This window comes from Saccostrea cucullata, unplaced genomic scaffold, assembly GCF_032062105.1.
Source record: "Saccostrea cucullata isolate Sc308-1 unplaced genomic scaffold, CSIRO_AGI_Scuc_v1 ctg127, whole genome shotgun sequence".
Lineage (NCBI taxonomy): Eukaryota > Metazoa > Mollusca > Bivalvia > Ostreida > Ostreidae > Saccostrea > Saccostrea cuccullata.
The window spans coordinates 1,144,111-1,170,396 of NW_026940370.1; the positions used below are offsets into that span (position 1 = coordinate 1,144,111).

At 33.5% G+C, this 26,286-nt stretch overlaps 1 protein-coding gene across 2 annotated transcripts; it reads left to right on the plus strand.

Annotated features, from left to right (window-relative positions):
• Positions 1-520: 520 nt before the first annotated feature.
• LOC134255200 (R-spondin-2-like) lies at positions 521-26,166 on the plus strand. 2 transcript variants are annotated; one of them, XM_062737705.1, is made up of 5 exons: positions 521-930; positions 20,292-20,474; positions 22,187-22,336; positions 23,224-23,409; positions 25,495-26,166. In XM_062737705.1, exons 1-5 carry the CDS (start codon positions 840-842, stop codon positions 25,773-25,775), a joined length of 891 nt encoding a protein of 296 aa, XP_062593689.1. In that variant the 5' UTR covers positions 521-839; the 3' UTR covers positions 25,776-26,166. The 2 variants fall into 2 exon arrangements, with proteins under 2 accessions (XP_062593689.1, XP_062593690.1); XM_062737706.1 differs by having other exon boundaries at positions 25,834-26,166.
• The last annotated feature ends 120 nt before the right edge of the window (positions 26,167-26,286 follow it).

Below are 26,286 nucleotides of genomic sequence, written 5' to 3' on the forward strand. Positions count from 1 at the left end.
CACTCTCGTGTTTCCTCTAAGTTGACCTTTTCCATTTTTCTCATGAAATTATACAGATTTTCATGTTATATTTTTTATCGGAATGCATTATTTTCTTTGGGGGTGTGTCAATTTCTTCTCTTCGATGACCCTCAAATAGGATCGACCTCGTTTGGATTGAAAAGATTAAAAGACAGCTACTTTGGAGGGCATTTTTATTGATGCCTTCAATATTTAAAACGAGTCGATTTGAGAAATCAGACGAAAATGGGAGAAGATTAAGTGCATTTTTGAGCAAAGAAGCTTTGGAGAATTTTTTTAAGATCCAGTAAATATTGTGTTCGTACATTGTTGATGCCCCACAGTTATTATCAAGAAAAGTCTTTATGAAAAGACAGTAAAGATAAACGTTTAAAAATTACATCTTTTAATATTATAAATTTTGCTACTATCTGAAAAATTACTTGTGCGTTTTCTTGATCATTTGTGCGCCAAATCACGCGGTATATTGATAGGCGGGACTTATGTTTTGACAGACAGTCATAGTTTTCAGGTGCCAAAAGTTGGAAACGCAGAGAATAGGTATAATACTTGAACGTCTTCAAATATTCCATGCAGGTTTCAAATGCAATGAAGAATTAATTTTTCCCCTTGGATTTTATATTAGAAGAACTGAATCAAGGCAATCATGGGTTGACATTTATTTTTCTACAAAAACCACACACACATCAAAACCCACGTGTTCTTTACCGAATGTTTACTGCAGTGTGAAACAATTGTGTATATTTCTTATTCCAAATTGTTTGGATTAATATAATAATATCAATGTTGGATTTAACTTTTCGTCAAAATAATGTAGGATGAATTGTGTGAGACTGGTGCTTCTTCTGTTTTGTATAGTAACGGATCTGCATGTTGGAAGAGCGGGGATGGAGAATCGGCATACTCGATGTGAGTTTAACTAGCATTTACATCAAGGTCTTTTTCTGTTGTAACATATATAACAAGGTATTTTTCTGTGCTTCTTGCACTCTGAGAGAAATAATGTCCACCTACATATCCTTCAGGATATCTTGCTACGTGATGAAAACAGATAAAAATGTCCTCGTCAGGCTCGTGTATTTAAAAAAGTCCGTTAAAAACCTAGGTTCTGCTTTTTTAATAATAGCGCGATTTGTTAGTTTTATTTTGGTAAAGAATTCGCAAAAAAGAAAACTTGGGGGAGATAGGTAATTATTGATATTGTTCACATGGCAAAATTAGTCATCTTTAACTCAAAATCTTTGTATGTCGAACAAAGAAAGAGACACGGACGGAATTTTAAGCAGAAAGAATAATTTGAGCTGCGAGATAGATAGAGATGTAATTATACTGTCTAGATGGAAATCCAAACCCTGCACTATAGAAGTGGTATTAATTAACACCCTTCAAACGTGGCAATTTGTGGGTAAAGGCGGTTCTAAAAAAGTGAATAGTCTATTTACCAAAAGATCCGAACCTGCAAATCCAAACTTGTTTCTTGCACGTGATAGCGCCTGTTAATTACACATCAATTGGAAGGAAATTTACACTAAGAAGGTCTAGACCAAAAAGATGGGGAATTATCTTTTGTTATTCAAAGTCTGTTGTTTATTGCAGAGAATTATAGGGTATACATCCGTAGATACCAACCTGTCAGGAAATCAACGCGAAAGAGACGCACAATGCATAGAACTTTCATGTTGAACGGCTTCTCCTACACATGTACATAGGCAAAAAAAACGGAGAAGCTGACCCACGTGTATAGCAGTGTTTCTAATTACTTCGTGTATCACCTCTTTTTTTTTTCCTTTTTGATGTTTCTTATAGCAAGTTCTATCTATTAATCCAACTTCATTTCAATGCACATGGCTTGAACTTTGCTGCAACGTGAAGTCGCTAATGTACACTTTGTCCAATGTTAGCGCTGCTAACAAGCCATAATTCAGGCTTTGTATCTAAATCTTATCAAAGATATTTATATCAGTTGCATCGGTTCCGAACTTCCCTTCCAAATCGTCGCGGAGGAGATTTTCCCGTGTAAATTAAAAAATAACGCAGAATTTTAAGTGCAGAAACACCTCTTAAAAACGTAAACTCACACGCGAATTTTGAACAATGAGTTTTTAAAATTATTTTTTGAGAAGCAAGACATTGCAAATAATTTGCCGTAAAAAATAGTGCAAACATTGAGAAATCTACCTGGAATGAGAATTAAATATTTTTTTTTCCAACCACATAGATGGTCATGAACTTAAATTATTTCTAGACGGCTAAAGGGGATAATAAACGCTGTATATATTAAAGTTCAAATGTATGTCAGTATACACAGTCTTGAGCAGTTCCCCTAGGAAGATCGAGAATAAGAATTCATTTCCAATTCTTTGTCAAGATAAATAATAACTAAACCTTTAGTGAGATTTTCCTATTTCTTTGCCCATTACATGGATTTTAAGAACCAGGGTAAATGATTCAATTTAAGTTTACTATTGAAACAAACCTAAACATCTTAAGGGCATTTTCTCTAATTCTTTTCTTTTTTCATCCTATTTTGTTGTGGACTTTAATCCTTGTGAAAAGGAAAGCAGGTTTATCTTCTTTTGATATACACATTCCTATTGTCATGGTGGGCTCACTCTCGTCCGATTGAAATATATAGGCCCTATAATCACTCAATCTCAACCGATATTTTTTTTAATTTTTGAGAATTTGAAATCACAATATTTATTGTGGATCTGCTGCCAAAATTCAATAAATGTGTGAAATATTATTTTCATGTAAAGAATATTAATGTTACTGAAGAAACAACGTACCAAATTTGTAAATTCTTTATTTGAAATTTTGTTTCAAATAATTTTAACTAAATAACGAAGAAAGGTAATTGAAATATAAAACTTAGTTTTTTCTGCTACTTAACTTATTTTTGATATAAGTATTTACGGGTGAAAACGGGTGGTTTTTTAAATTAGTTGTTTATAAATACAAACAACTCTTTTAAATACAAGCTGTTTTGCCTTGTTCATCATCTGTATATTATAAGTATCCTATTATATCATTTTCTCTTTCATTCGGTTTCTCTATCTCTCTCTCTCCATCTGTCTGGTCTGTCTAGATGTCAATCTGTCTGTCCGTCTCGGAGTATCTTCTCTCTCTATGATGCATTTAAGTAAGTATTTTCAATTCTGCTTCTATGACCATTTTTATGCCTTCATATATAATTTTCAACAATAACGCAACAGTTTTATTACATAGATTTCCTTCTTATCCTTTCGTATAAGACCCCAAGTCTTAAAAGTCAAAATCCTCTAGAAGTTAGTCACTTGCTTTTAGAGCGCACCTGCATCGACGTCTTGCTATACAAACATATTAGAAACATTTTTATGCCATCTCCCCATAAGCCAGTTATATTTCCTTGAAAGTAGATACATTTGTTCTGGAAGATTAAATCATTATCATCAAACTGTGTGGTTATTCTGTACTCGTGTTTTCGATATTAGCCCGTTCTGTGGTTGAGAATCTCGCAGGAGACCTTCTTAATGGTTTTTGCTAACACTTGGACTAATATAATTTTTAAAGTAAGCTTATGATGGCGATAACGGTATAATTAAACTCCAACTGATTTTCGTGCCTTGACTTCGGATAGGAACTCATTAAAAATGCTAAAAATCACATCAAAGGGACATTTGTTTGAAGAGGATGGTTGCATACAATACTTAGCCTACGTGTATTTCATTTTCATTCATACAGTTTTATTGCCTTGGTGTTGGCTTTTTGTTTTTGTTATTATTTTTTTAATAAAAAAAATCAGTTCTTCACACTTTGGCGCACGAAAAATTGATATAGAAGAGACAGGAAGTTCGTGATGCCATTTACGCATCAATTTTGAGTCATTCGGTATGAGGAATTTTGACGAGTACTTTTTGCAGTGCTGCAGTTATGTGTCATTTCACTAAACGATTTAAGAAAGGAAGAAAAACTATAAAGACAATTGTCTTCCACGATATCCTTGTTATTCATGACAAATGCTGAAGACGTGTCAAAAAATCGAAATTCCATAAACACCAAACCATTTACATGTAATGTAATAGAAGTCGAGAATTCATGTCTTTGGTGATCGAGGATATTGTTATTGAAATTTTGGATACTAATTATTCCATTACAAATAAAGCTGTAAAAAAACTTGATAACTGTGTTATTTGCCTCAACCAAACCAATTCCTAAAATGCTGCAAATGGTTCTCAGATTTAAAAAAAATGATTTATTAGTTTACTATTTATTTATTTTATTTTATTTTATTTTACCTAAATTCTAAATTTTAACATTTGTATATATAGCAAATTAATAACACCTATTATAATATTTGGGTTTGATTAATTGTTCTGCATATTCGATAAGACACAGAGGTTATAAAATGTCCATAGTCCCAATGAACATTTAAAACAGTCATTTTTAAGTAAAATTATTTAAAATATTTCCATATCTCCACGATAAAATGACATTTATGATTAACGCGGTAAAAGATAAGAGAGTTTTCGAACCATATTCTTTACCTCTTTTCAAAACCTTCTCTTGAATCATCTTTATAATCTCGAATTTTTCGCTAGATAAAAATACACATCATGCGCGGACATTCTTTATGCAAAGTGGCATTAGCTTTTGACCTAACTAAAACCGAGGTGAATATTTTTCTCGTCGAATATAATTTTGATATTGAAATGTAGTTCAATTGGGCTATTTTATAAACCCATTGTTAGAGCTATTCTTTCTATATATATTTTTTTCAAAATAAACCAAATAAATTAAAAAAAAAAATAGATCAATATAATGAAGAGAAAAGGATTTTCGAGTTTGATTGTTTCTCCAAAGCATTCACATTTACATGCAGGAAATAATATATATGAACAAAATAAATCAAAATAACTTTTTATATATAATATATCAAATTTCCTGCTTATCCTTTTTATTATTCAGATGTCCGTTTTCATTTTTAAAACGAAATGATAAAAATCTCCCTTGTCTTTTTCTGCTATGTATTCACATTTAGGCTTTTATCTTCTCTTGATATCTTCCCTTTTCCTTTTTAGCAACAAACTTAATATGTATGATCAGAATGAGAAAATGAAATCTACTTTAGATGTCAAAGTCACCATTCAAAACTTTTGCGAAACATTTACCAAGATGATACAATTACAAGAACAAAACGATCCTTTGGTTTTCAGCAAAACATATGTATTAAAAGTGGTTTGATTTTTAGAATTCATGCGATTCAGAGAAAAAAATCTTATTCGTTAAAATACTAGTAATTCCGTTCGATCTCCATTAAAAATTATTTTTTCTCTGTCGATTTTTATCGAAATGTACACAAAAATTTAATCAAGGATCATATCATATTAAAGTAGGAAAACGGCTGTCTTTGTAATTAGGAATGAAGGTTATAGATGTATTTGGCATAAATTATCCTTGATGTCGGAGCGTTGGTATTAATTTTCAGGGTAATGGAATTGTTTTTATGGTGGCATATTTCTGCCCCCTACATGCAAAATAAATTTGGTCAACATGTCACTTTATAAAATGTGTGTTCTAACATGACAATTTACAATCTAAAACTGCTTCATGATCCTGGGGCCTGGCCTATCATCTAGATTATTATTCTTTCTGTAAGAGTTGAGCCTAGTTCATCTAATATACTAGCCTATGGACGATTGCTTTTTAATTTCATAAAAAGCGTTTCCTTTATAAAAACCCTAGCCAAATTAAAACAAGACGTGCTTGTGAAACACTATTGCCCCTGCTTGGCAGCTTATGGCGAAGAATATAGTTTCTTAAATGCGAGTTTAAGTCCAAGGTCAAGGTCAAAGGATCAGAAATATTATTAGTCAAATAAAGGACTCGATGAATATACATGTTCTTGTGAAAAAAAATATTAAGGCCTTAGTAACAATCATTCAAAAGTTATGACCAAAGTTAAAGCTTTTGAAAAAATGTGTAAAACTCCAGATCAATGTCAAGGGTCAAAATCAATTTTACCCAGGAAATTAGGTCTTGTCACAAGAAATACGCGTGTAAAATGTATATACCCTGTCATCAATTGTTCAGAAGTTATCACCAATGTTTAATCTTTTCAAAATTAAGTCAAACTAAAAGGTCAAAGTCAAAGGGTCAAAATTGTTGGTTTCCAAAGACAGATCATTCCATAAGGAATACATCTGTGAAATATGAGAGCGCTAGTTCTAAATGATCAAGAGTTATGGCCAAGGTTAAAGTTTTGTAAGAGTGTGTCAAACTCTAAGGTCAAGGTAAAAAAAAATACAATGTATTTATATTCAATGAAAGACCTTGTCACATTGAATTGATATTTAAAGAATGAAAATCCTAGCACCAACTGTTTAATAGGTATGGCTAAGGACCAAGGTTACAGTTTGGTAATTTTGTGTAAAAGTCGGTCAAGGTCAAGATAAAGAGGTCAAGTATGTTGATACCCAAAGAAAGGCCTTGTCACTAGCAAAGCTATGGCTCCAACCAATCAAAAGTTATGGGCAAGGTTGCAGTTTTTCGGACAGACAGACAGACAAACGGACGGATAGGACACAAACTGCATACCCCCGAATCTTCGACTAAGGGGGCAAAAAGAGGATAGATGGATCTTCTTAAGGCCTATGCTTATATTGACCAGTGCAGGATTCTAACTTCTGAGCAAGGGTGTACACTGAAAGTACATGTAGCAATACAGATTAATGCATCCATCTGTTGTAGTTCATTTACTAACTTAAAGTAATATATTCCTATAGTTTAAGTAATTCTATTGATACTTGCTTTAGAAGTATGCACATTCAGAACTGACCTCACGACTCCATCAAAGCTTATGTTCAGTAAAGACTTAAGGCTGATGTTGTAACGATGCAGAAAAGAAGCAGAAATTTACTTCTAATAATAATTTTATTTTTCATGAAGGGGATTTCTTGAGAATTCGGCTAAGTAGCAGTTATTTTCCTGCATCCCCTCTGTGCAATTTTACACGAGAGGGGGATTATCGTCTCTCCCTGATTACGTATGACACTAACAATTACCATTGTGAAAGAGCTGTAGGTACTGGTAGCAGAATCTTACGGAGAGAGTATGCTAGGTATTTCAAACCCGATTTTCTAGGAAATTAGACACTAACAATTACCATTGTGAAAGAGCTGTAGGTACTGGTAGCAGAATCTTACGGGGAGAGTATGCTAGGTATTTCAAACCCGATTTTCTAGGAAATTAGCTATAGCATTTACATCTGCTGTTGGCTATTTAATTGTGAGCACACACATTTGATCAGAGTGACACAATGCTGGTTTCACTGCCAGCACGTGTCTAGACTAGAACATCAAAGGCTGTTCAGGCAGGCTTAGTGCTTTACTGGTATGCTTGTCAAATATAACTTTTCACTTCCATCATAATGTTCTGAATGGTATAAAATAATGCAAAAATTCATTAAGAATTTTTTGTACATGTACAATATCATTATACATGTAGGCTTATAATAAAAGAGTTTCCGTTATGTTTCCCCAACTTTTAATCATGGCCACGTGTTTTGTTCACTTATTTCGATTTTTCGTCCCCCGCTTTCACCGAAAGTGGGTGATATTAATTTCGGTTTGTCTGTCCGTCCGTCAGTCTAGCCGTCTTTCTGTCTGTCACACTTTTGTTTCAACTCGTAATCTCATGAAGACTTTGATCGAGATTTTTGCAATGAAATTATATTATACAGCTCCATATGGATTAAAGAAAACCCCTATAGGTTTTGATTTAGAGGTCAAAAGGTTAAAAGCCATAGAAATTCATAAATTCAGACTGCTTTAACACTTTTGTTTCCGCGCGATATCCCGAGAAGTATTTGAGCTTAAGCAGTGAAATTTCGTTTCACAACACCTTTTGACCTAAGTAAAACCCTTATTGATTTTGAGGTCAAAGGTCAAGGTAATAAATTTTGTTTGTGTATAAAATTTTCATTTCCGAGCGATATCTCAAGAAGCTTTCGAGCTTTTGCAATGACTTTTCATATCTTAGCTCTCTGTGGCCCCATCTCCTCCTAAAGTGTCCTGGGTAGCTCAGTTTTTTTTAGGGTCAATCAAATTCTAGTATTTTATTATATTTAGTATTAAAATTGGATTATTAAAACATACGGACATTGATCCCCTACTTCCCCCTCTATAAGGGTAAGAAAATTAATATCAGTTTTAACGTTTTATCCTTTACTTTGCACTGAACGAATAGGTGATATCACACATTCAAATAAACGATATTCCTTTTTCAAATATAGTTATCACTCGGTTGATTATGTGATATCACTTTATGGCAATAAATACCAAAGCTACGCCTTATAATTTATGGCAAGAGGATAAGCGAAGTCATCTGTAGCACTTTTCTGCAAATTCAATTTAAAGTCCGCGTGGCGCAGTGGTTGGAGCGTTTGCTGTTGAGTTGATCCTGGCATCGCGTGGTTGAATCCTACTTTGGGCCGTGGTGATCGGTTATTCGAATGAGACCGTTCAAATCAAGGTCCCTTGTCGCTTTTAGTGCTGGCACGAGAAAGTTCCCTCCTGCTCAAAGGCCCTAAGTGTCGAGTACAGATCTTAATCAGTAGCTCTCCACCAAAATGGTGGTCTTTCTACATGAGAAAAAATTCTCCACGTCTCGATATGAGTGAAAATTTCTCGAAAGGGCGTTAAACAATCATTAAATTTAAATACAGACATCTTTTGAAACATAATCCACTGCTACATAATATTTTATTTAAATTTTTATTATTGACTATTATTAACTTGTTAAAGCCGAAGTTCTCTCATTTTCTATCAGATTTTCATATGAATCTATATAGAAAGTATATAATCGTACATGTACTTATTTCAGTCAACAGTTATAATGCTACTGCTGTACTTCTTAATTCCCCCAAAGCACGTTTCTTCCAAGATTTTTTTATGGTTAAGGATTTCTATTTCTACTTGTTTTCATTTTTATCAGTCATATCAAATTAACTTACTAACAAATCTAACCGTACATTTTCGGTAACAACGTCATATAGGAGCGATGTAATTGTTTTTTGGAGGACCATCTCGTTACAATCGAGTTCACCGAGTTAACGTATAGAAATATCGTTTAAATTCAATTTTAAAAACCAAAACAGGATTCAGTTTATAAACTAAACTGATTGTTGTATGCTAGCAATTTATTATTCTTTTCAGTATCAATTTTTCGATAAGAAAAAACTTTTTCCGACTTTAAAAGAATATTTACTTTCGTTCGGAATATCGAAACCTTTGAAGAGTTCATTTGTGGATTTTTGTCCGATTCCTTAGATTGTATTTATATGGCTTTCATAATGCTGGCTTTAGTGTTTTAGAGTCCAATATTCAAATCTGTATAACTACCTCAATGACCTCCCTTTTCAGAATATAAGTATCTGGGAGAATACATTGGTACAAATGTGATAGCGTGTCAACATTATCAAGATTGCGACAATTAAACTGGTATCCTGTGAAGGCAGTTGTTCTTGAAAGAACTAGTTTTTAGCACAAACAAATTACGCACTGAATAAAGAAAATAAACCTATTTCAATGTAATATGCATCCATAAAAACTCACACACTACCAACCCACCAACACAAATACCACATTGGAGAAAATGCTTGATTTCATTTGCTTTTTTTCAGTCTTTTTCTGACAAAATGGTGATTGGTTTTTAATTTTTGAATCCTTCGATGGACTGGATCCATGGAACAATGTACTTTTGTATGTCTTGTCTAAAGTATCGATGTGTGCTATGACTTTCCAGTAAGGTTATTCTTGATAGAACAAGGTCAGTGAAAGATCAAATATTGTAAAAATGTCTATAAATATGGTAACTTAATCAAATACAAGAAGAATCAAACTAAATTACTAGTATATGATTTTTGTTGCCAATTACCATCTGAGACACAGTCACGACCTCCTCTGGACACTGGACACTTCAAACGTTTTTAATATATAACAAATTTTATTTCAAATTAATGTGATATTAATATTGATTTTGTATTTTTAAAGGAAAGTCGATTCACAAGAAAATTTCGTTGCCATTTCAGATTTGAGTATGAATAAAAAATCTTTATAGACATGGCTAGAAAGTTCTACATCTCTAGTAATCTGCTTTATGTTCTCCTAGTGTAAGACAAATATCTTCTTCAACATGTTTGTTTTAATTACTCATTATGTTTATAAACTTTCCTATGTTGAATTCAGTCAGTTCTGGTAGCTTACAAGCAAGTTCAGTTACAATGAAATACTTCCAAGACAAACCTGTACTGCTTGTTGTACCTAATAAAACCGGACTGCAATGACTGAATAGGATGATATAATGTTGTGAAAATCAGACTGCGTTAGGAGACATCTTTGATTGTTGTTGTCGGTGGTGTGAAAACAAGTAGATTTTCTTGGATGTCTCCAGAATATTATGCACTATGAAAAATATGGTGGTTCCATGAATATGAATTTATCTTGAAAATACGTGGAATGAATGTTTTGGTCATTGTCATACATGTATTTTGCATCTAATTTTTGAATATTGATCAAGCTAAACTGCATGATTTCATCTTTCTGAGTAACAGAGACTTAACAGTAACAGATTTTTTTTAAATTATTTTTTTTAACAAAATACAATGAGACTTGGAGAATGGTCTTCGGTTATCATATCGGGAAAACTTCTTTAAAGAAAACAATCACTATTGATGAAAAAAAACCTGCACTGAGGAATGTAAATAACCCTTTTTTAAAATACTTTCAATATTGTATTAAACATAAATAAACCCAGCTTTTAGTAATAATTCTATTTAACATTTTGTAGTCTGAGTTTATGAAATAATAGTATTGTGTCTTTAATATGAACGAACAAACAGACAGACACCCACGCCAAAAACAAAACATTTCCGAGTTTTGGGAAGACATTACACTTGTCACTAACAGTAAAATAAAAAAAAAGAACAATATCTATTTACCTGAATAATTTGACGAATGTATTATTATATAAATTATTGGAAAATTCATAGTATGCACAAGGAATTCGTCACTGATTTATCAACTAGTAATGATGTAATAAATACAAATTTAAAAAAAAAAATGCAATAGAGAGATAAAGTTCCCACTTCGTAACATTCACGGGAAGGGCCACCTATTGGGACAACGAGGCCGGGGTTCATTTATTTCGGGTTATAATTGTAGTACAGCTTTATTCTTAATCATTCCTCAGTAATTACGATAGATAATGTGTTAAATTGGTAGCTTGCCTGAGATAAAATTTCTAAAATTAAAGCAATACTGTGGAAATGTTATCATCGACACCTCCATGTGATCTAGCTGCTGCGTATACCACATCACTTATTTATATTATTGCAAAAACAAACGAGTGCTCAGTATGATTTTCTGGTACAATATTAGATCCTATAGCGGTTACTCTTTTACTGTTGAGCTCATTTTCCCATCTCTCCATAGGAGTCGTTTAATTCTAATCCCATTTATGAGATATTCGAAACATGTGGATTCTTTCCATATTTTACGACACCTCCCAACTAGAAAACGATATTTACCCCACCTCTGTTGATTTTTCCGTGAAATCCTGGCTTACGATTGGTTGAAGTCTGTCACGTGAAGGCGGTGGATTACTTATACCCGGTCAGTTGTAAATCCATACCCGGTCAGTAAAATCTATACCCGGTCGATGTATTACGTCACAAACACAAACGTGACGTCATAATAAGCGTGATGAAGCATTTAGCAGAGAAAACCATTTATAAACCACAGATAAAACGTAAATGTTTCATCGGTGGGGTAAATTCGTTACATAGTCTTTTAGTGACAGGGTATGGGATGATACCTGATTAGTAAATTTCATACCTGACTCGGCTCCGCCTCGCCAGGTATGAAATTTACTAACCAGGTATCATCCCATACCCTGTCACTAAAAGACTATGTAACTAATAATCTGCCGTGTCATCTCTTCGCTTCGGGTGAAAAAAAGCACAAAGAAAAAATAAGCAAAAAGCCAGCCTTTTGATAATGTACTTTTCAATTCTCAATTCATTTTTTAAATATTTCGGTTTGGGTCGTTTTCAAGGAAAATTATTTCGTATATTGGGGGGACTAATTTTGTTTATTTCACAAAAAAGTTGTTGATTTCCAAGAGTACTTGGAACGGTTGCAAAATCGAAACCACGCAAATAAAGCGAGGTTCAAAGATTATCATTGAGGAACGTTTATTGAGCATGTTAAGTCTTCCTCCGATACACATACGGTAATTAAATTGAAAGTGAAAAGAAATGAGAAGAAATTGGTCGGTAATCCGCTGAGCCGGAATGCTTCACCATTCGCAATTAGACACGCCTTCTTAATGCATTTTTCCTTTTCTCCAACTTATCGTTTTCTTATTGCAAATGTACGCAATTTTGGAACAAGTACATTTTTAATGTCAGGGGTTTCTTAATTTACTCATACATGCATGAAAATTGAAGAAATGTAAAGGTACAAAATAATACAAAAACAAACAGTTTTGACCATTTGATAAGAGAGAGAGAGAGAGAGAAGCATTTTTTACTGAATTTTGGCTCGAATCTTTCGCAGTGCGAATCTGTTCTTGAACTCTTGAAGCTTTCAAAGGCTATTATATTGTCAACTGTCTAGAAAAATCAGATTTACTTGGTATATTTTAAAACTTTAGTTCATTATCATTAATTTCAGTTCCTGCAATAACTTCTTAAAGCCTTTGTTTGTTTAAAAAATGTCTTTTGATTTCAATATCATAGAAATCTTGAGAAGCAGAAAAGGAGACATTTTCATACGTCGCCATGCCGCTAAAACATGTTAGATTTCGAAGTCAGTTTGCCATTTCTATTTTAAATTGTACAATTATGAAAAAGAATGAATATAAAATCTTAAAAATCCCTAACACCTGAATATAAATGACGTGTTTACAAGCAAATAAACCTTGAGTATTTCATTTAATCAGGAACCAGAGAAGAATCCTTCTTTGATTTTATTCAACGAGTTCTATCTTTACAGCTCAATTTTTAAATTTTCCTTAAGTCCCCCACAGGCTTTGTTAATATATATATATATATTCTATACACCCAAATTTTTAAAAAGTCGGATTTAAGCGATCCAAATGCCTGTGGTCACCACTAAAGTTTGTGACACATATAATATCTTTTAAAAGAATGAGGGCGCTTTTGATTGGCATTCGGCAGGAATCTGGGCGTAACCCCCCGTTCACACAGAGCTGCGTTTCTACGGCGATCATCCCGATCAAGCCACGATCTGAAAATTTTTTGGATCGGGTCAGATCGCAGCCGATCGGCGTCAAAATAGAGCAATTTGGCAAATTATGGTCTTCGTTACGACCGTACTACGATGTCCCTACGTCAAACGCGCTGCTAACAAGCTTCTACTAATGTTACGCAGACCGTTGCCGACAAGCAGCCGTGTTTAGTGCGTTTACGCTACGCTGCCACTACGACATTGAAGACCATACTTTGCGATGTCGCTACGGTGGTGCCGATCATATTACGATTGCATTACGCTTCTAGTACGATTTTGGTGATGATGTAAATATATCTTGAGACTGCAGATTTTTGTAGTACAATTTTAGCGATGATACATATTTGGCGACCGCAGTTTTTTTCCGGCCTTTACCACATGGTTTAGGGCCTTTTCAATTATTATAACTGTAACAAGATGTGAAAATGCTCAATTGTAAATGATCATCAGGTATAGTGTCACCCTTTACATGTAGTTAAAAGATGATGATTGGTCAAATATCAGCGGTATAAGAACAAACTCTTGTCTGATAGGTCGTGATAAATCGGCGTAAGGTCATTTAGGTCTTCGTAATCTTCACGTAGAGAGATTTGAGAACGTAGTACGAAAAGCGTTTTTTCTAAGTTCCTACGCTCTCACGGCGCTTTTACTACGATCATGAAGATCTCTCTACGATGCTTCCGCGCTGCTTGTACGATTACGGCGCTTCTATTACGCCCTTTTTTCACCCCGAAATCCCGCTACGCTTGTTTTGAACATTTTGTGGTGAGAGCGTAGAGCTCTCCGAACTAGAAGACTCAACTGCGATCATACTACGCTTCTGACGACCCCACGACGTTCCTTCTGCGATTTGTCACGATCGACCACGCTTTTGACCACACTTTGATCGTAGTAGAAGCGGCGTCTATGTGTGAACGGTGGGTAATTGAAAAGTGAAAATTTTATCGACATGTCACATGAAATTTTAACATTTTTTTAATTCATCGGGTTCCTGTGCAACAGGAAAGGAAAACATTTTCCCGAAGTTAAGCTTTGATTTGCTAAAAAAATAACTTGAAAATTGGCCTGATCAGACATTTGGTACAAAATGGTACATTTAAACACGTTTTTCTAAAATTTTTCTATCTCTGGGTCTTCTCTCCATGATTTTGAAACGTTATTTTGTGTATTTTGATACAAAGAAACGAATACACTTTTTTAAAAAATGGAGAGAAGACCCAGAGACCACGAAAAATGAACTTTTCCCCAAAAAATCCAAATGCGTGAATGTGGTGCTTCTTTGTCCTTATAGAATCCTCTGTACATGTGTAGCGGTGATAGCTCAGTAAGTTGAGCTACCTGTTCAGTGCACTCGAAGTGAAATGGCATCGGGCGTTAATTTTTTTTTTCATGTAAACAACCATTTATTTTGTCAGTTTCGTTTTATGTACTGATGTATTAAAATTTTGAATTAGATAAATTTTGGTTCAGTTTGGTTCTTGGGTGAAATCAACTCTAATCTTCTATTCTATAATGTACATGTACACGTATCATGCATCTATGCATTAAATATTTTTAGGTGTTTATTTTTTGTGAAACATTACTATGTTATAGTACCCCTAGGAAAAACGGGCATAAATGTTACAATTTCACAAGGTCTTTCAATCTAAATGAAAAAACCTATGGACGTGTTTGTAAAATATGACCAGCTATGTTCAGCCAACCAAATCATGGACATTTAAACCATAAATGTTTCGTACAAATGATTCCTGCAGATCACTCGTCAAATGCGCCCATCTTCTTTATTTTGCAAGAATTAGAATATTTTTTCAAATGAACATTTGACTGAGGATTACTGTAAATCTGGAAATTTTTGCTGTAGATAAATTTTTTGCAAATTTGCGAGTTCACTGCATTCAACAATAAGAAATGTAAACAAAGCAGTGGCCATTCGCAAAATTTTGAAACGTGAAAATTAATCAACAGCATTTTGACCCAGATTCGCAAAATAAAATCTACGTAAAAATTTCCAGATTTACGGTATATACAAGTAGCTGGTACAGGGTGACAGTCCTTGGCCCTTTACATTTTTTGAACATAAGAAAACATTATTTTTTGTGAAGATTGTTTACGGGTAGTAACTCTTTAGTTACAGTATTTATCATACAATATTGCAAACATAAGATACGTTTTGAATCTTTTTTGAATTTTGAACCTTATTTCATGGTCATTAGAATAATGATTTTAAAAAATCGATCCAAATCAAAAGCTGTTTTATACTTCGATCAAATTGTCATTTTCTCAACAGAACGGAAAATTCCAACAATGTAGATTAGAATACGTAACCCCTCACAAACATTTAGGACTTCTTTTAAGTTAGGATTTTGAACTCTTATATAAGGCTTACTAAAAATAAAGTCTTAAAAAGCTATAATACAATATTTGGTATTTGTAGAAGTTTATTAGGAGGTGTACATTATTATTTCATCGGTCCATTACTTGAAAACTTGTTGTTTTTTTGTTGTTGTTGTTTTTTTTTGGGTGGATATTCATAACATGAATATGAAAAATTAAAGAATGTACAACAAATAATCACTTACTTATACTCATCATTTCTTCAGAAGATGTCATGCTCTAGATGAAATATTTAAAAATCTTTTATGTTTTACTGAGTAGAATATTATTTAGTTGTTACGTACTTTTGGACGAATAACAAAATTCTGAAACAATATTAAAACTTCACTCCAAATATTTTTTGAACAAGAATTTAATGTATTTAAAACATGTATATTAAAGTTTATCTAGAGAAAATATTTCAGGTTCAAGTTTTTAAAGGACAATGTGAGGTAATGACCGAAGATGGCCCCTTATTTGATGCAAAAACCATAACACTTTTCAAATCGTGAAAGTTTGTAGTTCAGAACACAAAATGATACTTGTCTTAAAACCAGCACTAATTTTGATTTAAAGCGTGCATGGAGGACACAAGGGGGAGCAGAAGTAGAACACACAGTTCTGGTGGAGTTTTGTCAAATTTGAGATACATTTCACCTCGGAAAACATAGAACATAAAGTTGTCTGAGATTTTTAAACACAAGAGGCGTCTGATACTAATGTATGAAATATATAAATTTGGTACATAGGCAAGCTTGTGCTCTATGTTTTCTGAAACAAAATGTGATGTAAAATTGTGAAATGTGCATAAAAATATGAAAATTTGGAAATTGACATATTTTCTGGCCATCCTATGACCTCTATTTCCCGTGTAAACTTTATACCAACACTGAAAGAAAAACCTAGTGAATTTAACTACATGTAGTGTGTTTCGTAAAGCGTTGGTCGTGATTAGTAAACTTTCAGTTTACTGGTTAAGATAGTGAGTTGTGGAGCGGGGGTCGTATAGATAGATACCTAGTGAAAGTTACTCATCAATTTTTAAATTTACTAATCTTATCTAGTAAATATACCAGTATCTGGTAAAACTACTATTAAGGTAGTGATTGTATTGACAGTGAATCTGGTTTTCTTCGTGACATTAACTAGTTATTTTTTTTACAGTGAATAGTCATTTCATGGCAGGGATGACAATAGCGTTTTATTGATAAATGGTTGAATCATTCTAAAAGACACCCCAAATCAGGGCCAAAAAGTGACCGAAACCTATCTTGTCCTTTGTGTTTGAACCTTGTGTGATATATAGAGGTATTCAAATATACGAGTTCAACGATACTGGAATACTAGCTCCTAATTATAATTTTAGGAAACCCCACCTTCTCAAACAAACACATGCTATACTAATACCCCTCAAACGTAAACAAGCTGCAAATAATCTTCCTTGGGAAATATGACATCAGAATTTCGTTTGATCAGGCTGGATCTTTATGAGGCCGTTTGGTTCCTTTCCAGAGAGTACTGCTTTGATTCTGAAGCACCGTCTTCATTCAGATCAATGGATCGCGATGTAATAACGGAATTTTTTTGTAAACACCCCTCTTAGTTCCCCTTCATTGAGTTTTGCTTTTGTTTCAAAGAAAGGGGAGGAATTGCAATGAAACCTCTGAGGTCAACTTAAATACGATATCTATAAAGACCTGTTCTTGAATTCCTGGCAATAGAAAACTTGGTCAGAAAATCGAGTCTCTGATTGGTGCGATAATTTTGACCAATAAGCGTTAAAAATTATCCACACGATTTATAAATTAGTTTACAACGTTTCCTCGAAAGACTGGACATTAAAACGACAATTTTATTAGCAGAAAAAATAAACGAGGACAAATTTTCGCACTTAAAATAATTCCTCGTGTAGTTAACAGAAAGCAACAAAAGAAACAACGTTAATGATCTTTTAGTGGCGCGCTACCGCGATTTTCATTGCTAGCACCCTGTGTGGGTTATGTCAGGGCGTCAAGCAACAAGCTCTAAGCTTTTGCAATATACAAAGTAGTTCTATGTAAACGCTGAGAGACATGTTGTTACAGCGCCTAATAAAATCAAGACATTTCACCAAGATAACGAGCTTCTATTGATAGACGATTCCCTTCCTTATTCAATCTGGCAAACGCTCAGACGATCAGGGTGCGAATCACTTTAAAGCTTGAAATGTTATTGGAACGTACAATATAAATTTCAGTTACGCATTTGGTTTTTGGCGGATTAATTTTTCCGATTGTTACCAAAATTCTAGGGACATCCTATCCGACATTGTCAGCATTCCATACAAAAATTTAATTACAAGTCGAGTCGGTCGACTGCAAGATTGTCTTGCAACAGATGCGCGGTCTAAAAAATAAATAATGAAAAGGCAAAGAACAACAATCTATCATCATTCTCTCTTTAAGTGAAACAAAACGAAGATCAAAAAGAGTATTCATTATTTTATTGTACATAGCTCCAAACAATCAAAAGATGATCAAGAACCGAAATGAAATTTCCTTCCGAACATGTATCCTTCTTACAAACAGGAGCGGTTGACGTCTGTCTGACATTTTGGGAATTCATTGAAAAATAATATATCTGTTAGTATTAGGGGTTGTTTAGTCTGATTGCATCCGAAGCTATATATACATGTATATAATAAAAACGAAAACAGATTTTTAAAGATTAAGGTACAATTCCAAAGACAGATTTTCAAAAGTACAGAAAAATATGCAGCAATTATTATCCGTGGATATGAAAGTTAGTTGCATGTTAATTAAACGACAGTTAAATAATAAAATGGGAAATTTGGGACATGAATTGATTTATAACAAGTAAATTTAGAGTATAAATACAAAGGATTCATATGTACTGATTTTTCAGAAATGCTACCATTTATTTAAAACCGGAAGTCTCTGTCGAGTCTGTAGCTCTACTGGTTTGTACTATGTCTTATAACAAAGGAAGAGAAAAGTAGCAGTTGGGACTTGAAACTTTACAACAGCAATAAATATTATAGAATAATGATCCTTGATTAGGTCTCTTTTTGTGGCAAGATTGCAATGAGAATACAACTGTTCGTGTAGCTTTATTAAAATGAAATTTTACAGAATTTTCAATTATAGTTACTATGGCAACTTCATTCATCAAAATTAAAAAAAAAAACAAAAAAAAAACAATTATGCATCTCAGTGTAGTCTACTTGCATGCCTTATTATATTATAATCAGACTAAAACTGTATTTTGCGTAGTATTTTTAAAGAATGTCACAGAAATTTCTATTTTTAGTTACCATGGCAACACCGTTCATCGAAATCAAAAATCGATACATCGAATTATGTACTTAATTGTAGCCATGTTTGTCAAATTATATTCAAATCAAACTAAAACTGTGGCAGAAGTAGCATTTTGAAAGTATTTTACAGAAATTTCTATTTTACGTGTAAGTAACCACGGCAACACCGTTCATGGAAATCAAAAACCGATATAAAGAATAATGTTTATAAGTATAGTCTACTTGAGTGCAAAGTTATATTGAATCAGACCAAAATCGTAGGAGGAGTAGGAAAGTATTTCACAGAAATTACTATTTTTAGTAACCATGGAAACATCGTTCATCGAAATCAAAAAATCGATATACAGAATTATGTATCTTCTTGTAGTCTATTTGTGTGCCAAGTTATATTGAAATCAGACCAAAACTGTAAGAGGAGTAGCATTTTGAAAAACTGTTTACAGACAAACGGAAGACGGACACATTACTATTGCATAAGCTCTTCTGGTCTCTGACCAGTAGAGCTAAAAATGAGATTATCGATGAGTTACACAATTTTTATGCGCCCGCATCGAAAGATCCGAGGCGCATATTGTTTTTGTCCTGTCTTTCTGTCTGTTTGTCTGATTGTCTGCAAACTTTAACCTTCCCCATAACTTTTGAACCATGATTGAAAGAGACTTCATATTTGGTATGCCTACTCCACCAATGAAGCTCTTTAAAATGACACCAAGGTCAATGACCTTGTGACCTTGACTGTGACCTTTGTGCTAAAAATAGGGTTTTTTTGCAAACTTTAACCTTTGCCATAATTTTTGAACCATAATAGATAAAGACTTCATATTTGGTATACATACAACACCTATTAAGCTTTTTTAAAAGACACCATGGTCAATGACCTTGTGACCTTGACTGTGGCCTATACGCTAAATATAGCTCTTTTGACGGCAAACTTTAACCTTCGCCATAACTTTTGAACGAAGAAAGATAGAGACTTAATATTTGGCATGCCTACTCCACTAACAAAGCCATTTCACATTTCACCAAGGTCAATGACCTTGTGACATTGACTGTGTCTTACATGCTAAAAATAGCTTTTTCGAACCTTCACCATAACTTTTGAACCATGAAAGATAGAGACTTCATATTTGGTATGCATACTTCACTAATCAAGATCTTTCAAATGACACCAAGATCAATGACCTTGTGACCTTGACTGTGACCTTTATGCTTAAAATATGTTTTTTTTAAAATTTGTTGCCGCCGGGCGCATAGTGTTTCACAAACACATCTTGTATTTTCTGATTTTGTAGCATACAGGCAGACTTGCCCACCCGGTTGTACAACCTGTTCAGCCATTAATGGATGTATCACGTGTCGACCCAGCCTCTTCCTGTTCCTTGCGCGTTCTGGGATGCGTCAACAAGGCGTCTGTACCCACAGCTGTCCCACTGGTTATTATGGCGTCAGGCGTCACAACTACAGTATTTGTTACAGTATGTATCAATATATATTGAAAATAGTTGTGTATTTAATGAAAAGCTTCAAAGCATAAGTAGATGCATGTAGTAATATATAATCAGTATAAAGTCAACATAACATTCATAAATAAAAGATAGTTTAAGTACTTTGACGGTTGTATGCGTCACTGATTGTAAATATATTACTAGTATTTTTTTTTTTCAATTTAATGCATGCTAATCAGCGTCAACTAATCCGTAGTCTATTAACCAAAATGAATAATTAGTAAAAAAAAAATATTCAATGCTCTAAACTCATTCAATTTATATGGATTCTTCAATGACAAAACTATATATTCATTTTGCTTATACTAGTATATAGCTCGCGTGACGCAGTAGTTAACACGATGTGGGTTCAAATTCCACTGCCGGACGTGGGAACGATCCTTAAGAGGTATAAACCGAGGTCCCGTGTTTCAGTAGGTGCTGACATGAAAGTTTCCCTACTGACCAAAGGCCATAAATGCCGAGTACAGGTCTAAATTTGCAGCCCTCCGCCGTCAAGTGGCAGCGTCTCATTATAAGTGAAAAATTCTTGAAGGGACGTTATACAAATAAACAAATGAACAAATGTATTCCTTTTTACTTTATACATATAACTTGCCCTATTCCTTAACGGAGCACCTTATTTCGTGACAGTGGCGTTGAGGTTGGTCGATTGCTGGTTTAATTCACTGCCGCTAATGAGAGTTTTGAAAGCGTGCACAGCTTTTGATCTTGTATCAGTTTAAATAAAGAGAGAATGTGGGCCATAAGTTGTTCAACCTCAAACTGCAATAAAGAGTACGGACGTATAAACACAAGATGCTGATTGTTTTCACCTTATATTTTCCCACCTCTGTAGAAAGGTATAAAGATATAAACTGACCGTCTTCCAAAACAAATGGAATATTTTAGAACTATGCACTTCTTTCTTTCCTATTATTTATGTTTTAACTTTTTTGTTGAGCAGTTTTTCTTTATCAAATGATATTCAAACTTAAATCACATCGATTTTATTTTTATGATTGATATATAAATCAGTATCATTTTTCAAATGAACTGCACTCCTCGAAACAACCGTTCTCGGTGGTATTTTTCTTCAGCTTGCGGATGCAATTTGTCAGTCAGCTTATTACATGAGTCGTTGAGGAGAGAGGTCCATAAGTTGATCCTTATTTTAGAATGCAGGGAATGTTAAGCAAGGATGAAAGGAGTAACCTACTCATATAACAAGATATGCTATACTTAAACTGAGCTGATTATAGCATGTTATTCTGATCCTCACGTGTTTAAAATGACTGCCTTTCCTCTATTTGGAAACTATTATGTTTATTTTGATGAGTTCTTCAAGTTGTTCATTTCAAGCTGCAACTTTTTCAATTAATACAACATTTACCTCCGTCAAAGAAATCTCTCTCTCTCTCTCTCTCTCTCTCTCTCAGAAATTAACAAACGTCCGAATTTATTTTGTGACGGCAAAGGGAGAAGCTGTATAGTTTAACTTTTCCTGTTATTTATTTATTGATTTATTTACTTTTTTATTTATCTATTTATTTACTTATTTATTTATAATTATCATTTATAGCAATTATCGACCTCAAGTTTTCATAAGACATTTAAAAAATAGAAAATTAATGTTTGGGAAAATATGGAAAGACTGTCTTTTAAGCAAAAAGGATCAGATTAATTTTTCCCTGTTTTGAAAGGATGTCAGATAGAGAATTGTGAAACCTGTTTTGGCCAAGGATTCTGCACGCGATGTCGGAGTCCATACCTTTCCTACAGAGGACAGTGTATTCAGAGATGCCCGGATGGAATGCACTACGCTAATTATTCCAAAGATTGTAGACCGACAGGTAATTCAGGGAAAGGATTTCTAACTAAGAACTTGTAACCAATCCTTTTGTATGATTTATACAATAAAATATGTTCAAAACAGGTAATTCCTAGATTTTGAAATAAAAGATACTCGATGGACAGTGCAGTTTAGTTAATAATTTTACCGACAAGAACACAATTCCTTATTTTTTTTTTATTTAAATCATTTTTTTTAAAACAAATCAAGGTGTTTAAAACAAAAGTCATTGTCAAATTGAAATAATTTTTGTTTGTTTTGTTTTTTTTTGGCAAAAATATTTCAGTGTTTGATGGTAAAAAGATTGTTTCTCCTAATGCAGATCCTTTGAAGCAGTACTTAATTAAATCGCGACCAATTTACTTTCTTTTCTTTTACTGTTCATCATCTCAATGTCAATATGAACACTTCTGATAAATATCTGTAAGTATCTTTTTTTTTTCAAATGCTCGGCGAGCAACAAACTTAATGTACAGAATGTTGATAGCTATCTATCGCTGGTGGCATATGGAAGGATCTCTCTACTAACACATGTTCTCACTTTAATACATACAAATATACAGCTTGTGACGATTTATTCTGATATTTCCACCTAATTATACATAGCCTATCGCCATCCGTTTACGACTCGAACTAAAATTACCTTCAAGTGTATATACACAAAATTTCACGAATTTTTCTGCTCTTTACCTTTACATCCAAATCCTGCTCGCGGATCTAAATATGTTAATAGAGAAAAAAAGAGGCTTCTCCCCTTATGAAATAAGCAATTATGGGGAACAATCAACAGAATTATGATTTTTCATTTTAAATAAATATGAATAATATTTATATGAATTTTAGACAAATATGTTCATGTATATATACATGTTCATGTATACATTTCAGTCGATTGTATGACTGGTCCTTGGGCGCTATGGAGCCCATGTACAAGAAATGGTCAGAACTGCGGGTATCGGTATGGGATGATTACCCGGACCCGAGAAATATTGGAGAGCCCCTCCCCAAATGGAGCCAGATGTCCGAATCTCATAGAAAGTCGATGTTGTCTCATGGACATGAGACGCTGTGTCGGTAAGTAACATGCAGGAAATAAAGTAACTTAACAGTTAATTTTCAATCTGCCATTTTTTGGTATTTAAAAAATATATAAATAGCTAAAAAAAATTAATAATAATAATAAGTTCGCTAATTAACAATGTGTTTTGTGCATGTAAGAGTTAGGATACTTGCGTGAGGATAATTGCATTCCGTTATTCTTTCTGAAAAAAAAATTCTTGAAGAATTAAAATACTGCGATTCATAGGAAAAGTAAGAAATATAAGGGCCAACACTATGTTTCATTTTCTGTAAAAAAAAAAGTTTGCATTTATTATAAAAAATTAATTAAAACCAGAAACGATGCAAATAAGACATTTATAAATAAAAAGGGTCATATGATATTTTGGGGAAAAATTATGAACGTTTTTATACTGTTATGCATTCTTCAATAATATTTGATAAGACCAAAGTTATGATGAAGTGACCAAAAAAAAATTTTCAATTTGTACCTAGCTTCATTATTAGAGATGTGTCAAAATTTTATGTAAGAATGTTTGAAAAGATACAGTTAAGACATTTATTTTTTTTTAATGAATTTAATTTTTAATTAAAATATATATACCTCAATGTGAGCATTATGGCCCAAGCGCAGGTATTTCCCCCCAAATGCTAATGTTTTTACATTGCAACTGAATTTGATCTCAGTCTTTGGCTTCTCTCATCATTTGGTCACTTTTCAAGTTATGTAAAAATATCGATGCCCCTATTTCAATTTTTTTCACAACTATTTTTTTAAAAAAGTTTTACAAAGTAAAATAAATCTTAAGACTTTGGTGGGGTGCGGGTTAAAACTGAAAGTTAGTGTAGACACCATTAAAGAGAGAGAGAAAAAAAACTGATCATCTTCTGAATCAAGCCATAATTTATTGGTAACATTTATTAGATGTAACATTCCGTAGATTCTAAGCATGTTGTAAAATTAATCTGTAGTTAGTATTAAATGTCTTTCCTTTAGGTTTAAAGGATTAGTAATTTTTTGATCTAGTTTTACCACGGAAATCAACATGTTTCAAATTAACATTTGCCACACATTTTTCCTTTATTTCCCCCTCAATAAGTTGCTGATTTCGTTCAGTGTTATAGTTTTTCTCGATTTTCAGAGTAATTACAGCAAATTTATTACAAATTCTAAAAGATAACTTTTTCTAGACGCTGCACAGTTTCGTCATTTGAGCTCTGAGTGTGTATGCACAACTTCAAATAAATTCTGGTGCTGATCTTGTGTTTTATAAATCCTTCATCTGATAAAAATGAGATACGGATTAACGAACCTTAGAACGCTCTGATCGAACAATTACTTACCAATTGGCCATTAATCCTTGACTTGATGCATGTTTCAGATGTTGCGCACGCTTTGCATTTCGCCTTGTTATGTTATACCGTAGTATGGAATAATTTAAACATCTTTCATTGATGTATTCCACATGCCCGTCTTGAATATCAATTGGTATATCAAAGAATAGAAATTTTCGTCTTATTTTTATGATACACTGTGCATCTATTTGGATATTGTTCTGCAAAAGAATACATTTTAAGGTATAAAGTAGAAACAAAATAATTTTGATAATTTCTATAATTATATAGAGCTCGCTTATCCATTTCAAACTAATCCAAAAATTACTTTGACGTCATCGATTTCTTTCTAAGGCCGATAACATATGATTTACAAGTTAATTTAGTATATAAAATACTAGTTTACATGCATTTAAATTTTAAAATCTCTTTTCTATAAATCGGCGTCAAATTGGTACCATGCTTTGTTTGTGTGTATGTACTTGTAGCGATCGTTTAAATTTGCATGCAATACTGTATCACCATGACCTTGATGTTAACTATCAAAGTAGACTAGATGTAGACACGATAGTCTGACTTAAGGCGCTGCTTCAACGCTCTCTGTAGTGATCCCTGATTCTCCCTTTTATAAAGAGTGGGAGATTAGACAAGTAGTAGTCCAGTAGTCTCCCCTTCCAGCCTGCCGCATGTGTTTCTTCGTGTGTAATTCTCTCCAGTTCGGCGAATGAGCTGCCAGTCCCTCACCCACTTCCTCTATACTTCCAGATCTAACTTACAATAATTCTGATCTCAGCCCCGAGAAAAAGAAAAACCGTCTGCAAAAACGCAAGAGAAAGAGGCGAAAAAAGAAACGCAGGAGGCATAGGAAGAGAAACCAGAAAAGGAGACGACGACCCAAAGATAGAAGGAAAAAGCGAAAAAAGTTTAAAAAGCATAAAAAGTCTAGACTTAGTATTCGTAAAAAGAAATTGCGGATATACAAAGAAGCTTGGAAGCAGTTTTGCCGAAGGGACGTTGTTTATTTTCATGTTAATAGCTTTCTGTAGTGCAGAGATTGTACATACAGGACAAGTGATGCCCCTATCATTATTGTATATTATGCAGGTTCAGATTTTACCACGTCCATCATTGACAACATGGAATCTTCCGAAAATGCTTCGAGCACAGTGCTCCAGTGTTCAAATGAACACAACTAAGGGAGACAACCGCTGAAAGAAAGCAAAAGTTGCTTATTGGCTGGATCAAGTCATGTGACATTATTTCCGCATTGATGATGCAGGCAAAACGCTGAAAGAGACTATATTTGACATAAAAAGTATTTTTAATATCCTTTAAGAATTTTACAAAACCAGTTTTCCATTGTAAATATTTATTTTTGGGTTTTGTATGTTTTGTATTTATATGGTTGTCATAATAAAATTGTTTTATACATCTTCATTGAAATTGAATAAAAGACAAGTGTACTTAGTACATGCAAACACCAAATGGCATTGAACAAATTAAACCCAATCAGTCAATTTAGTCGGCTGATAAGAATAATATATAGTTTCCAGACAG

Bases quoted from the DNA above. Each gene is read 5' to 3' on its own strand.
- LOC134255200 (XM_062737705.1), top strand. From the start codon at position 840: ATGAATTGTGTGAGACTGGTGCTTCTTCTGTTTTGTATAGTAACGGAT. The intron at 931-20,291 runs GTGAGTTTAACT...CTGATTTTGTAG, and splicing joins GGAGAATCGGCATACTCGAT to CATACAGGCAGACTTGCCCA. The intron at 22,337-23,223 runs GTAATTCAGGGA...TATACATTTCAG, and splicing joins CAAAGATTGTAGACCGACAG to TCGATTGTATGACTGGTCCT.